Raw genomic sequence first — 13,235 nt, 5'->3', positions numbered from 1 at the left:
GGAGGTGAAGCCTCTGCCTACTCAGCATGACTAATTGCCCATAAGTGGCCATTGCAGTGTTGGAAACAAAGCATCACAGATAGCAAACAAACACAGTGAGTCACTCCGAGCATTATTCTGTTATTCACAGTTAGGGGTAAAGGGGAATTGCCATTCATTTCATATGGACAGAGGTGGGGCTTATTTCACATTTGATGTTTTTCACGTTTTGGCAACAGCTAAATTTGACTTAATTTTTTTTACATTTTATTAAAGGATTTTCAGAAAAACTCTAGGGTGGGAAAGTCTTGAAGCCGTTTAGTTGGAGTTGCATGTAAATAAAAGGAAAAGCAAGCTCCTAATCTCTCATACAGAACTGCGACTGTGTTAGTAAAGACTGGGAAGATCTGGCCACTTTGCTCAGGTGCTGGAAAAACAGCCTCAGGGAAGATGTTAATGTGGAGTCATTTTATTAAGACATAAACAGAAATGTAATAAATGAGGACAGTGTGTGGAAAATGAAGACTGACTGTCTGGACGGCCAGGGAGCTCCTTTGGCTGCGAGTGCTGTTCTGGTCAGTCGCCATTTGAGAGTGTTTTTTTTAATTTATTCTGCAAAGCTTTTTATACTTTAAAAATGTTCCTTTGAGCCTCCGCTGCCTCCCAACCAATTCTTCTCTCTTTCTTCCAGTGTTTGGAAACCACAACATTCTGGCAGTCTGGTCAATCTCCTCGCAGACAGCATTAGTCAAACAGCACAGAAGCCTGTTATGCCTCTTCCTTTTCCTGACATGTGGATGAGTGAGAGTAAATTTGCCAGCTTATTCCACTTCCCGCTTTGGCTGCCAGTCGTTTGTTTCCAGCCAAGTTTCGCCACAGCTGTTTACATTTGTGTTGCAAGTCACTCAGCTCTGTTTAAATATTTCTATAAAAGATCTGAGATTTAATTTAACTTCTTGTTTCACTCACACCACCAGCGAGGAAGCACTTACCCCCACAGCACGAAGGCACAATGCAGCAAAGGTGAATGAATTAATGAAATGGCTCACCTTATTACAGGTTTTCTCTCAGCTCTACGGATCATGAGAACATCTTGTGATAAATGGGTTGGATTTAATAGCCCACACATTTACTGTTTAGTTTCAAATCGTCGCAAAGCTCTGTAAAACACTGCACGACATATAACCTGCTGAGCACCACGCAGCAGACAAATAAACATTAGGGAGTAGCTAGTCAACCTAGTGGATTTATTATTTAGCCAATAAAGAGCCAGCTGCATCTCAGGAGGTGGCAGAGGAAACCAGAAACAGAGCTGAGCATGGCCAGATTTCTAAGCTAATTCTAAGAATTCTAGCCAGGCAATATTTGCTTATACAACCATTATTTGATGTATTATTTAGTCAATAAAGAGACAAATATGTGTCTCAGAAGGTGGCAGTGCAGAGTTGAATGGGCTGACAGACAGTGAACACACCAGTGACTACAAAAGAATCTAGTCTAAGGGACTATAAACTTAAATTAACAGCTTCTACTGCATCAACATATTTACACGTGTATATTTACTTTATAAAGCCCACATTGTCATGAAATGAGAATATTGTGCTGTCCCAAAATAGCCAAATACCCGGTTATATTATTTGATACAACCATATAACATTTACACATTATTGTAGTCATTTAGAAACATCTTTCTCACTCTGGGGAACCAGTTGTTTTGTTGCTGCTTGTGTCAAGTCCTGGCACTGACACAAAGTTATTAGATTTGTTTACTCTCGTTGTTACATCATACGATTTCAGCTTCATGAAATATGCCAAATATTCACAAAGACAAAATGGAACAATTCCCTTCCTATCTCTTATCTCTGAAAAATCCACGCCTGAATTCCATATTTAACATGTTTTGTACTATTACTGGAGTTTTAATCATCATCCATGACAGACTGAGCTTGTCCATACCTTGTGTCGCCGCGGTGCAGATACGGCAGACTCTCATCTCTCATCAATGGCTTCAGCCCTCTGTGGCATTGTTTGAATCCAACTCATTGCTGCCATGGAAACCGGAGCAGAGAAAGGATGGGATAGAAATGAGACATAGTAAGGCCGTGACCTGTACTACCTGTGACACTCTTTCATGTTATTATGTTTCGTGTGGCTGCATGAACACGGTGGTGTGTGGAGATAAGGACTTGACAAGTTGGTTGTGATTTCCAATTTCCTTAACTGTAATTACAGCAATAAAGAGACAATCAATATCATATGTGGTGATTTTCTGAAATAACTCCTGGTGCAGGGGGATTTGTTAATTTCCACACATTGTTATATTGCATTTTCAAAACATGTCGGGACTGAAAAAGGTAATCAATAAACATCAAACGCACTGCGGTGCATATTTTACAGGTGTGCAGCAGTCGGTGGACAGACTGTCGGAGGAGATCAAAGAAATGCTGACACGTCTGAGCTCTGTGTGAGATGACAAACTAAGTGGAATCTATTCAGCTTTACAGCTTTTTCATGGCCACAGTTGCAAGGGAAAAAAAATCTATTACACACAGTGTTATGGTACGCAGTCAGCCTAAGTGACTCTGCATCAGCACAGAAAACCATTTAAAGGATTCAGGTAAATTCAAGTGCATGTAAGCTGCTCTACATACATCTGTAAATTATAGGTAATGACTGAGAACAGACATTTTACTTCATTTCCATGAGTAATATCCGTTTTGTCAGTTCAATTTGGGGAGTTTGTGAGAAATTAGCTGCCGTAATTCATTTCAACATAAATGGGTGTAATCCAATAAATCATAATGTAAGCATGGACAGGAGAAATAGAAAAATCTCCTTGTGTGTTTGTGTTGATTCATTTGAGATGCCACTGAACTCCCAGCCACACTGACGTCTGGTTTAACTGATCATCTACAGAGCTTCATCTTCCTGGGAGCTCACATGTCCACATTGATAATTTATGGTAAATTGCAGATGGATCAGGCTGCAGTTTAAAAATATATATATATATATATATATATATATATATATATATATACATACAGTATATATTTCATCCGTTTAGTGTGGAAAAATGAAAGCCGTCACCGCCTGAGTGGCTTTTCATCCCGTGAAATACTGCGGAGGAAGGAGGGCCGGCACACGGGGTACAGATGTGAAATTAAAGACAACTCAAGTGATGATATATTTAAATGTAATTTTTTTGAGTCTAATGAGCTCTTTCTTCTGTTGAAGCAGCCAAGGACACGTACATTGAAAGTGAAGACAATTACTCTTCATTCAGTGTTTACCACAGAAATTGCAGCAGTGTTTTTCCCTCAGCCTCCTCCTTGCCTTCCTCCGTTGTTTCCACCTGAGGGGACTGGATGGGAGTCTTGATGACTTTCTCTCCTTGGCACCTCTCACAAGGCAGCTTCCTGTCGACAAAGAAGAGGACAGCGCGTTGTAAGAAGAAGAAGAAGAAGTATTGATTCACATTCAGACCTATAAGCCTGTTCATTTGTACGGGCTTGACCTGACACACGGCACCGCACGCAGTGACACAAAGACGAGATTGACAAATGGTATTTGGAGCTTGACTGAGTTTAGTTTGGCAAATGGAGGCCCAAGTGGGACAAATTTAATTTCGACATGGATCGTGTGTCTGCTTTATTTTATCTGGATGCATCATCTATGTAGCATCATCCAACGTAGCGGTTGTGTCTGCTTTATTGTTAATGTACACACATAATTGCATACAGTGCTGTGAGTCATGTGTATCATAGCAACAGAGACGTAGCAAGATGTAAAGGGAAGATGGCGACAGGGGGATTCCGCTCAGGCGGGGGGAAAAAAAGAAGATTGCAAAAATATAATTAAATTATGATATTGATTTCTAAACTCATATGTGGTTGATAGAAAGTTGCATACATAGATATTGCAAAACAGCAAAACTGCATCTTTTACTCAACTGGGAAAGTGTGTAGTGTGTGGGGAAAATGTGCAATACTGTATGTAAACAGTATAACCCTTGGCAACCCTAAGCGTTCATAAACATTTCTTTCTGCATGAACTCCTTAAAAAAAGGCTTCAGCTATCAAATATTAACAGTTTACTGTTGAACTTTATAAATACACTATATTTCACTTGGATCACAAGCAAAAACAAGCGGACCTCCACAGCATCTGGCTCTTATTCAGAAGTGGATATCACACAACCCTTAAAAGTATCTGCATGGAAAGAGGCCAATTACGTGAGAACACTATATTTTTTTCCCCGCAATTTGGGTGAACCACCACTAAAAGGTGGAGCAGTAAGGAGTTAATGTTGCACTTACATAATCCAAAATGTCCATCACTTTATGAGTCATGTCTCCTAATCCAGATGTTTACTCCAAAGGCATGTTTCTTGTTTTCTTTCATGCTGTTGACAAACAGCCCTGTCTGCTCTCAGACATGTGTGTGTTTGTTACGCCGCTGCAGACGACTCAGCTCTGCATATCTGGTCAGAGCAGACACTGCTTCAAGACATAAGTGTGTTGTTTGGCATTTTGTTGTTTCCGAAGATCGTCAGTTTTCTGACCATGCGGCGGCGTCCTCAGACACAGCAGCTAAAAAGCACAGCTTCTGATCAATCCTTTTTCCCACAGGGATATAACATAGGGCAGTTTTATATATATATATATATAGAAATTTTGTACAGTTACTTCTGTGAGATGCTTTACAAAGTCACTGTAAACTTGAAACAATCCCAGCTGTCAATATGTCAACGTCGCCACATTGTGGTTTCTGAAGTAAACGAAAACTTGTAACCTTGGCAACATGATTTTTGACAAGGCTTATTAGAAGTCATTTGATGTTGTGCTAAACGACAGCACAGAAACTCAATAGGAGTGACCAGGGCCGTTTCTAGCTTTGTGGGGGCCCTATGCAAGATGCTGTGGGGGGGGGGCCGAGTTTGCCAAACTATGATGGAGATATTCCTAACCCTTTAGATGATCCACGAAGATACCGCAGTCTATTAAACCTCACGAGAAAAACAGACTACAGTCGTGATAACCTCTTATATTAAAATTAAACCTTAATTTGAGCCACCGAAGCAAGTTAAACTGCTAAAAAATAATACAAGGAAAACAAATAAAGAAATAATTTAGGTTGTTACTGAGAGTAATAACAGTGAGCCAGCATTCATATCAATGTGCAAACAATAAAGACAAAACACTTATGAATAATACTAATGTTGGATACTCATCAGTGGAGTAAGTGTGATTTATAAAGTATATTTAGAGGCCTATAAATACACTAAACTTAATAAAATAATCATGAGTAATACTAAAGTAATGTTAAATGGCAAATATCTGAGAGACAACTCCTGCTGGATGATGACACAGCAGACAGGTCATTTTAATTATCCTCAGATGAGACTGAACATGCAGATTTGGGGCCCCCTGGTGGCCTGGGGGTCCTATGCATTCGCATAATCCGCATACAGCAAGAAGCAGCGAAGGGAATGACAGTGAAAAAATAAACACAGGGTCAGTCTGGTCATAAGGCTGACATGTTTGTGTACACGTCCATCTTGGACTGCTGCCAAAGTAAAGCCCCCCCCCCTTCTCCTGACTAATAAGCCCCCTCCATCATTTCCCATTATTAGCTTATAGCTGCCTACTCACTGGGTCCCAAACCACGGAGGTGACTTTCGCAACAACCATTTCTATACACAGTGTCAGGCGCAGTTCAGAAAACGAGATGATGAGGATGATGAAGAAGAAAAATAACAATTTTTCATTCTCCAAATTTTGGGGGGGTTTGATGAGTCGCCTCGAGGGACACATCTTTCAGTTATATGCCAGAGGATAGGAAAGTGGTATATGGGCAGTTTGGACCGGAAATGAAACCCACTTATTTCCACAACTTTTACAGCAGCGCTAGTTTCCAGGCTTTGTGGTAGACAATGTCTCTGTAACCAAGAGCCTCAGGCACAAAGATATTAGACTAGATTCTCCCGCCCTCACTCACTCTCACTCATTCTTTCCATCCTGTAATACACCTTGAGACAGGGTGCCTATTCATGTGCAACTCACCCCATGAGGAGATGTAGTCTTAATAGTGTGCTACATTTTAAAAGCCATATAAACTCCTCACGGTGGTACACTACCCCCTCCTCTTGTTTGCCGGATACTATAAAACATACATTTAAAAATGTAGGAAGGTAACAAAAACCCATAAAGGCTACTGGACAAACTTCCTACACGTCTGTTTGGTCTAATGTATGTTGTGTGTATTAATTGCAGGGCTGTTTGTTCATGTTGTGTTAACTCTCAGTTACTTCTTATTGTTAATTGTTAATCAACCTGCCAGAGACTGGAGAAACTGATGAATTGTTTCAGGGGACGGCAGATGAAGAGGAGCTTTTTATAGCTAAATCTGGTACATTTACAGTATATAGCCTTTTGTCATTTTACTTCTCAAGTGTTCACGATTTATCTCTCTAAACCTCAGTACACATGACTTTTATCTGTATCGGAAACATCTGACAGCAGGCTGAGAGATGAGTTGACAGTGCTGGTATATCCACTGAGAAGTCTACTGAGGAGTAATTACTGTAATTCCAACAAGTGAAGTGCACAACTGTATAAATAGTCGCTGCACATAAACATTTTTGAAGGAAATAGAATAATCAGCGCTGAGCCAGGAGAAAAATTCACAGCATAATCCTCAATCCATGACATGGAGCAAGCCACAAATGTCTCATGTGTTATGCGCAGACATTTGACAACACAAGTTTCCTCTCTTTTCTTCACTCTCATTCAAACACACACACACAACACTCACACATGCGGTATGGCAGGAGTTACAGTGCAGACATAAGTGGAAAATGGTCCTCATATTCTTCTCTGGAATGGGGTAGTGGGTTGGGGGGGAGATGGGTTTTAAAGGGGGAGGCCCCTCAAGATGTCTGACATGTTTCTGCAGGACCGCAGGCCACTGGCTGGCTCAAAGCGCAGTCTTGTGGTGGGCTGTTTGTCTGCGTGAAGCTGGCATGGCCTCCTGTTCCCCTGCATCTGTTCCCCATTAGCAGAGCCGAGAGTATAAAGCCGGGAGCTGACAGTGGCTGGGAACAGTCTTCGTCTTGTCTGGATCATGGGGTTTACTATCTGGCTGTGCGTGCTCTGCCTGCAGGCGAGCCTGCTGTCATACGCCCTCGACTGCTCAGGAGTGACACAGGGAGAGCTGTGTGTCAGTGGACAGACCGCAGACGCACAGGTAAGAGATTCACCTCTGATGGATGTGATAGTTAAGGAAGGACGAGGGTGTTCATTATGTATCCGTCATCATCTGCCCGTGACATTACCGGGGTAAGTGCAGCCTGTCTGAGTTAAATGCTTGTTTGCTTGGTCCAAACTGGATAATAAATAACATTCCCGGGGAAATTAAAATGAATAGAAGTTGAATTATCAACATTTTCTTGACTAGGAAAGCCAACGAACACTGAATGTAAAGTGAGCTCTCTGGTGTTAGGTCAGTTTGATTTGTATTTTAAGGACAATTGCTGTTTACTTCTTCTGTTTTAAATGACAGTGTATATACGAAATAGTGTGACATTTTTATCACTAAATTCTGACCCAAAATCCTCAACTTTGGATTTACTACATGTTCTTTCTTGTTTAATACTTAGAAATCATCTTTCATATTCTGTATCACCTCCTTAAAACAAGAAAGTATCATCTTTATAAGTTCATACTTTCAGTGCATGTTGAAAATGACCGGTCACGTACGTATTGGGTCATTTTCTTTGCTCAGACATAGTGCGGTCAGTGCTTACACGGTAGCCTGGGACAGAGGAAGCCAGTAACGCTGTCGGAATGCAGACTCACTCTGACTAAAGAGGCTGGTTAGACGCTAGCAGGAGTCAAGTGTGTTTAAGGATGGCAGGAGACGTGTACAGTCTAACCCTGACCTGTGGAGACATACTGTATACAAAGTCTTATTGTAATGGTTTTTACAGCCATTATGCCTCTGCACCAAAAATATAACCCACTGTGGAACAAAATCCCTCAGCTCCCTTTTTTGGCGTTTCATGTGGCTCCCAGCTGTTATTCTTTAAAACTTGTGGCGAGCATTTTTCTGCGGACAGTCCTCATGTTCTGTCCAAAGTAATCACCCTCATCTGGACAACGGATTCAACAGCTGCAGCAGGAGAGACGGCGATTTTCACCCACACATGAAAGACACTTGATTTGGGAATTCTGTTCCATCCGAGGGAGTTTGTGCCACACAGCCTGTGTGCTTTTCTGTGGCACTTCTTTTTTTTAATCTAATTACAGTATGCACAATTATAAGCTTCAAATGTGGTGGCAACTAACTAATACCAGAAGCAGCATCTTAGGAGGCTAAATTTACTCAGGTTTGCTTGTCCCACCAAGGTCACTTGTGTTTGTAATAGCATGGAACACATTAAATGGGAAATTTATGGGGCTTGTCATCGACCAAAACGAAAACCAAATGGACTGTGGGAGGTCTTTGATGGATATCCTCACCACACCCACACATATACACAAAACATTCATCTCGATTTTTATGATGTTGTCAGAGGATTGCACTTCAGGAATCGTGCAACGTTTACCGACATGGGTTTGCTGAATTTTCTTTTTCAGTGTGTGTGGTTTGTCTGGTTCAGTGGACGTTTCCCACGCTGTTGAACTGCACAAGAGTTCTGCTTACTGTAACATTTATAATAAAAAAAGAAAAAGAAAAGGGACAAATGCACCAAATGTTGACACTTTGAACCCCTTTTCCTACTTTTCAGTATGGCGATCAGCAGCAGCAGAGGGCATTACCCTTCAGCGAAGGACTGGTACGTGCCACCAACATAAATCTTATCCATTACCAGATTATTGTGTGGGTCAACAACAGCACTGATATTTGAAAGAAGAGCGGAAACAGTGGTGTGGATTAATCTATAAAGTCTATGTGGCCTATGCTTTGTAGCTAATGTAGTCATCTTTGTTTTCTACAGAATGGAAAACACTACAGGGCTGTACTTTTATAAATGTATCACAAAGTCCCGATTGGCAAATGTGTTGTTCCCGTTAAAGTGACGGTTCATTTCTTAGCAAAACAAATGGATCAATAGCAGGACTTCATTTGTACGTGGATCAATGAGAAGTGTAAATAATGGTGGGGCCACTGGCATTATTAAAGTAATTCTGCAGTTTGCTCACCTTAGTGCTGCAGTTCGCCTCTAACATCTGAATGTGAGAAAGACAGGAAAGAGCAGGAGAAAGAAAAGCAGAGTGAGACAGCATGAGAAAGGACGGGAGCAAACAAAGCAGAACAGACAAAACAAAAAAAAATATGACACGCTCATAGTGATGCACTTCACACTGCATCACACACACACACACACACACGCACACACACACACACACACACACACACACAGAGTTGTGCAGTTAACAGTGTTATTTCCCTCTGTGGTTGTGGTTGGGACTGTGTCATCCTTTACAGGTTATGTTCAGACGTAAGCGACAGCTAGAGCGCAGAGGTCCCACCCACCTGAGTCACTCCATCCTGCCCGGGGCCGTCTCTGTCAAAGGCTTCCCTAACACTCTCTTCCAGGTAAAAACCACTTATGTTAGTCACACGGGAGTCAGACAAATACTGGGGTGGAGAAAGGACGTAGACTGTGGCCACTGCTGACTAAAGTCCAGTGAGCCCCTTAATCATTTTTTGTATTTGTTATAAAGGCTGTAATCATGCAATCCAAAAAGATGATTTTTATTTGGAGATTAAAACCTGGTTTTAGGATTAGGGTTAGAATTGGGTTAAGGTTTGGTTTGGTTTGGATTAAGGGTTGGGATGGTTAACGTAAGGGTCAGTAGGGAATGCATTATGTTTAGGAGTGTCCTCAGCAAAAATTACTGCATGAGAATGTGTGTGTTTTTGGATTGAAATGTGTGTATTAATCCATATTTCATGGTTTCTCAGGCTGACAGGTCCAGGCGGCACTTGGTCCAAGTTAAAAATCCAAAAAAGCGTACATCCCGTGTGGGCTCTTTCTCGCTCCTAAATCATGACAAGAAATCCAACCCCCTACAGGTAAGTCACCATGGCAACCCTTGAGCAGAGTAACAGTTGGGGCAAAGAGACTGGATGTGTGAGAGTTATAAGGCCACCTTACAGTACTTGGTTTTATTGGAGTCGTTACTTCAGTGTTCTTGTCAGTTTAATGTTCGTTTGGGTGAATTTTTGACTATTCAGACTGTGTAGTTTTACAGTTAAATGTTATTTCTTTTTTAGCCTTCTTACAAAATAAGTTAGAATGTCACATATGTAAAGAAATAACAGCTATGAACGTGTTTTCACAATTAGGTGACCAGAGCAAGGCGACAGGTCGTGCTTGAGCCTCCCAAGAAGGGGAAGTCAGGTCGTTCTGGAGCTTTTTCTGTCCTCGTGAGTCATTAAATAATGTTTCGCTGCAATTTTACTCCATCTCATGCATAGTTATGTTCACATGACGTGTCCTGTGTTCTTCAGGGTGATCCACCAAATGAAGAGAAGACCGCCAGAGCCAAAAGAAGCATATAGAAGAAGATGTGCTGGACAATAAGAAGCTCCTTCTATATTTTATCAAACAACATGTAAACAAACTGAACATTTGTGTGGAAATCTGGCATTTGGAATAACAGATTTGATGTTTATTTTTGACGCGTGTGTCCAACATTACTGTTTTATTTACGTGTAAGCGAGCTTACATCTACATTTATCAGCCAGTCTGTACTTCCATGTTTTTTTTACATGCTACTTTTAAGTTTCTAATATATTCCCGCATGTTGTCACAAAAGGTCCAATATCAGTCTGGTATTGTGCTGTAACCTATTTAATCACAGATTCATTCTGAAGATCAGATGTATATTTTTGCAGAAATAGTCCTCGTGTTGTGTCAGATTTCAAAACGTTATGTGGAGACGAGACATATGGTGTAAAAGTCTTTGAACATTATGCACTTTATGCTCCTCTGGGGCCTTCTCTACAAAACAGGATAATTGTTTTTTACACTCTGAGCTTCATTGAGGTATTAAATTGAATAACAGTTCTTGTAGCAGCTCAGTCTTTCCTTCAATCTTCCCCAGAGCAACATGTTACCGATTCATAAAATGACGTATCATGAGACTGAAACATCACTAATCGGAGATGGCAAGTGTTTCATATGTATGGCGATGGTTGGCAAAGACGGCGACTAATTCATTTAAATTACAGCAGAAATGGGCAACTAGTCTCTGTGTGTGAGAGACAGAGACAGAAAGAAATCTAACATAGTCCAGACCATCTGTTTCAGGAGTCAAACTTGCTGTAATTAAATATCTTGTGTCATTTTAATTCACTTGGCCAAGAATGAAAACACAGCATGGCCTGGGCCAGAAGATTAGTAGTGAGTATTTCTACAGGACACTCACATTTTGGCACAGGCACAAAATCAGATCTTTGCGGTTTGCTCCACATCTGGATCTCTCCAACATATCAGTCAAACAAATGACCTGGTTACAACACTGGGAAAAACAGTACTATTAACTGTAATGAGTACCTAAAATTGGACTCAGGCGCAGCCAAAGTGAAGCCACCAGAAAATCCCAACTATGAGGCAATTTGATGAGCAAAAATGAGCCGGCGTAAAACGTGGAAGGAAATCTACATCAACAGGATGACTCATCCACCCCCACTCATTTAGAGATCAAAGCCTTTCGGCTCATGATGTAGGTATGCCGTGTACGTGGTGTCATTTCATGGTGTCATAGACACAAAGTACATCGACTGAAGGGAAACAACAAAATGTTATTTTTAAACTTGGCATTTTCCCTGAAGCACATCATTGGCGCTGATTATGCTTCAGCAGCTCACCCCGGGAGAATAAATATCGTGACGTGTGAGGTCCTGAACCGCTCGCCCATCATCAAGCCTTGATTAACTGGGTAGAAGCTGTCTGGGTGTCATCTCAGTGGGAGACCACCACGGGATGCCATTCTGAATTTTCTGAAATAGCATTGACACACAAATATTCTTCTATAAAAGACACACAAAAAAAAACCAAGAAGGAGACGGCATCAGCTTATCCTCCCCTGTCAACACACACGTACACACACATTGCTCTGACAGCTGCCAGCAGGCTATCACTGACTGACGGTACCCTTGGGCTATTGCATCCTGGGAAACTCCTAATGATCTGATGGAACAGGGCAGTGTGTCCGAGTGTTTGTGTGTGTGTGTGTGTGAACAAAAATACACACAAAGAAAGTCATCCCCCGAAAATACACCACGACCATGCAGACACTTTCGAAATAGAAATCAGCCTTTAAAAACCTTTCCCTCCAGTGATGCAGATGTTAAATCACGATTCACTTTTGAATCTGGAACATGTGACACTACACGTGGTTCATTTCCACTCGGCTTTGGGTTCATACAAGCCTCTCGAGAACAAAGCTGCTGATAAAAACTGCTAACGGGATAATTTGGAAGCCTTCCATCTATAGGAGGTGTGGTGGGAAACGGTGCAAGCGGAGAGAGAGTAGGATGTCAGATTTTCCCATAAAAGCTCAGTCAGGTTCGTGTGCAGTTAGTGGCTTATGGTCAACGTCCTTTTCAAGTGGAAACCGCTGCGTAAGTATTAGTTTCTTGTTGATGGGAGCATCTCACCCCAAACAACATGCAATCTGGAAAGAGACAGACACAAACAAGGTTTACTATAGAGATGGAGATGGAGGTTTGTCTTTCAGGAGCTGACGCACTACACTGCTTGTCAATATAAAGGGGAATTAAGGTTTATGCAGCTTAGGTAAATGTCTGCATTTATATAACACTTTTTAGTCTCCATGACAAGACCCACTCAAAGCACTTTACACTATGTTTCTGCCATTCACACCCACAGTCTGTATGCAGCACTTTTTAAAAAAAAAAATCACACACTATTCACTCAGTGCAAGCACAGCTGCCAGGAGCAATTTGGGTTTAACTGTGTTGCCCAGAGGCACACTGGCATGTAGACTGAGGGAGTCGCACCTCTGACCTTCTGGTCGCACAATTATCCTGAACCACTATAATTTCCTGGTTTTGGCCATCATTTCTCTTGGTAATAACCCGATTACTGTGGACTCATTTTCACTCTTTGCTACTGTTCCCCATTCTTTGTAACATGAGTTAGCCAGCTGTGGTTAACACAACACTGTAATGAGAACGCACATCTACTAATGTGAGCGATCTCCTAACATTCAAACTGATATT

At 41.4% G+C, this 13,235-nt stretch overlaps 1 protein-coding gene across 1 annotated transcript; it reads left to right on the top strand.

Moving 5' to 3' along the window:
- Nucleotides 1-6,982: 6,982 nt before the first annotated feature.
- si:dkey-12l12.1 (uncharacterized) lies at nucleotides 6,983-11,055 on the top strand. The gene is made up of 6 exons (XM_058637602.1): nucleotides 6,983-7,223; nucleotides 8,767-8,814; nucleotides 9,468-9,578; nucleotides 9,948-10,058; nucleotides 10,332-10,412; nucleotides 10,497-11,055. Exons 1-6 carry the CDS (start codon nucleotides 7,101-7,103, stop codon nucleotides 10,545-10,547), a joined length of 525 nt encoding a protein of 174 aa, XP_058493585.1. The 5' UTR covers nucleotides 6,983-7,100; the 3' UTR covers nucleotides 10,548-11,055.
- The last annotated feature ends 2,180 nt before the right edge of the window (nucleotides 11,056-13,235 follow it).

Source organism: Solea solea, chromosome 1 (assembly GCF_958295425.1).
Source record: "Solea solea chromosome 1, fSolSol10.1, whole genome shotgun sequence".
NCBI classification, from domain to species: domain Eukaryota; kingdom Metazoa; phylum Chordata; class Actinopteri; order Pleuronectiformes; family Soleidae; genus Solea; species Solea solea.
This window is presented reverse-complemented; position numbering and strand designations above follow the sequence as displayed.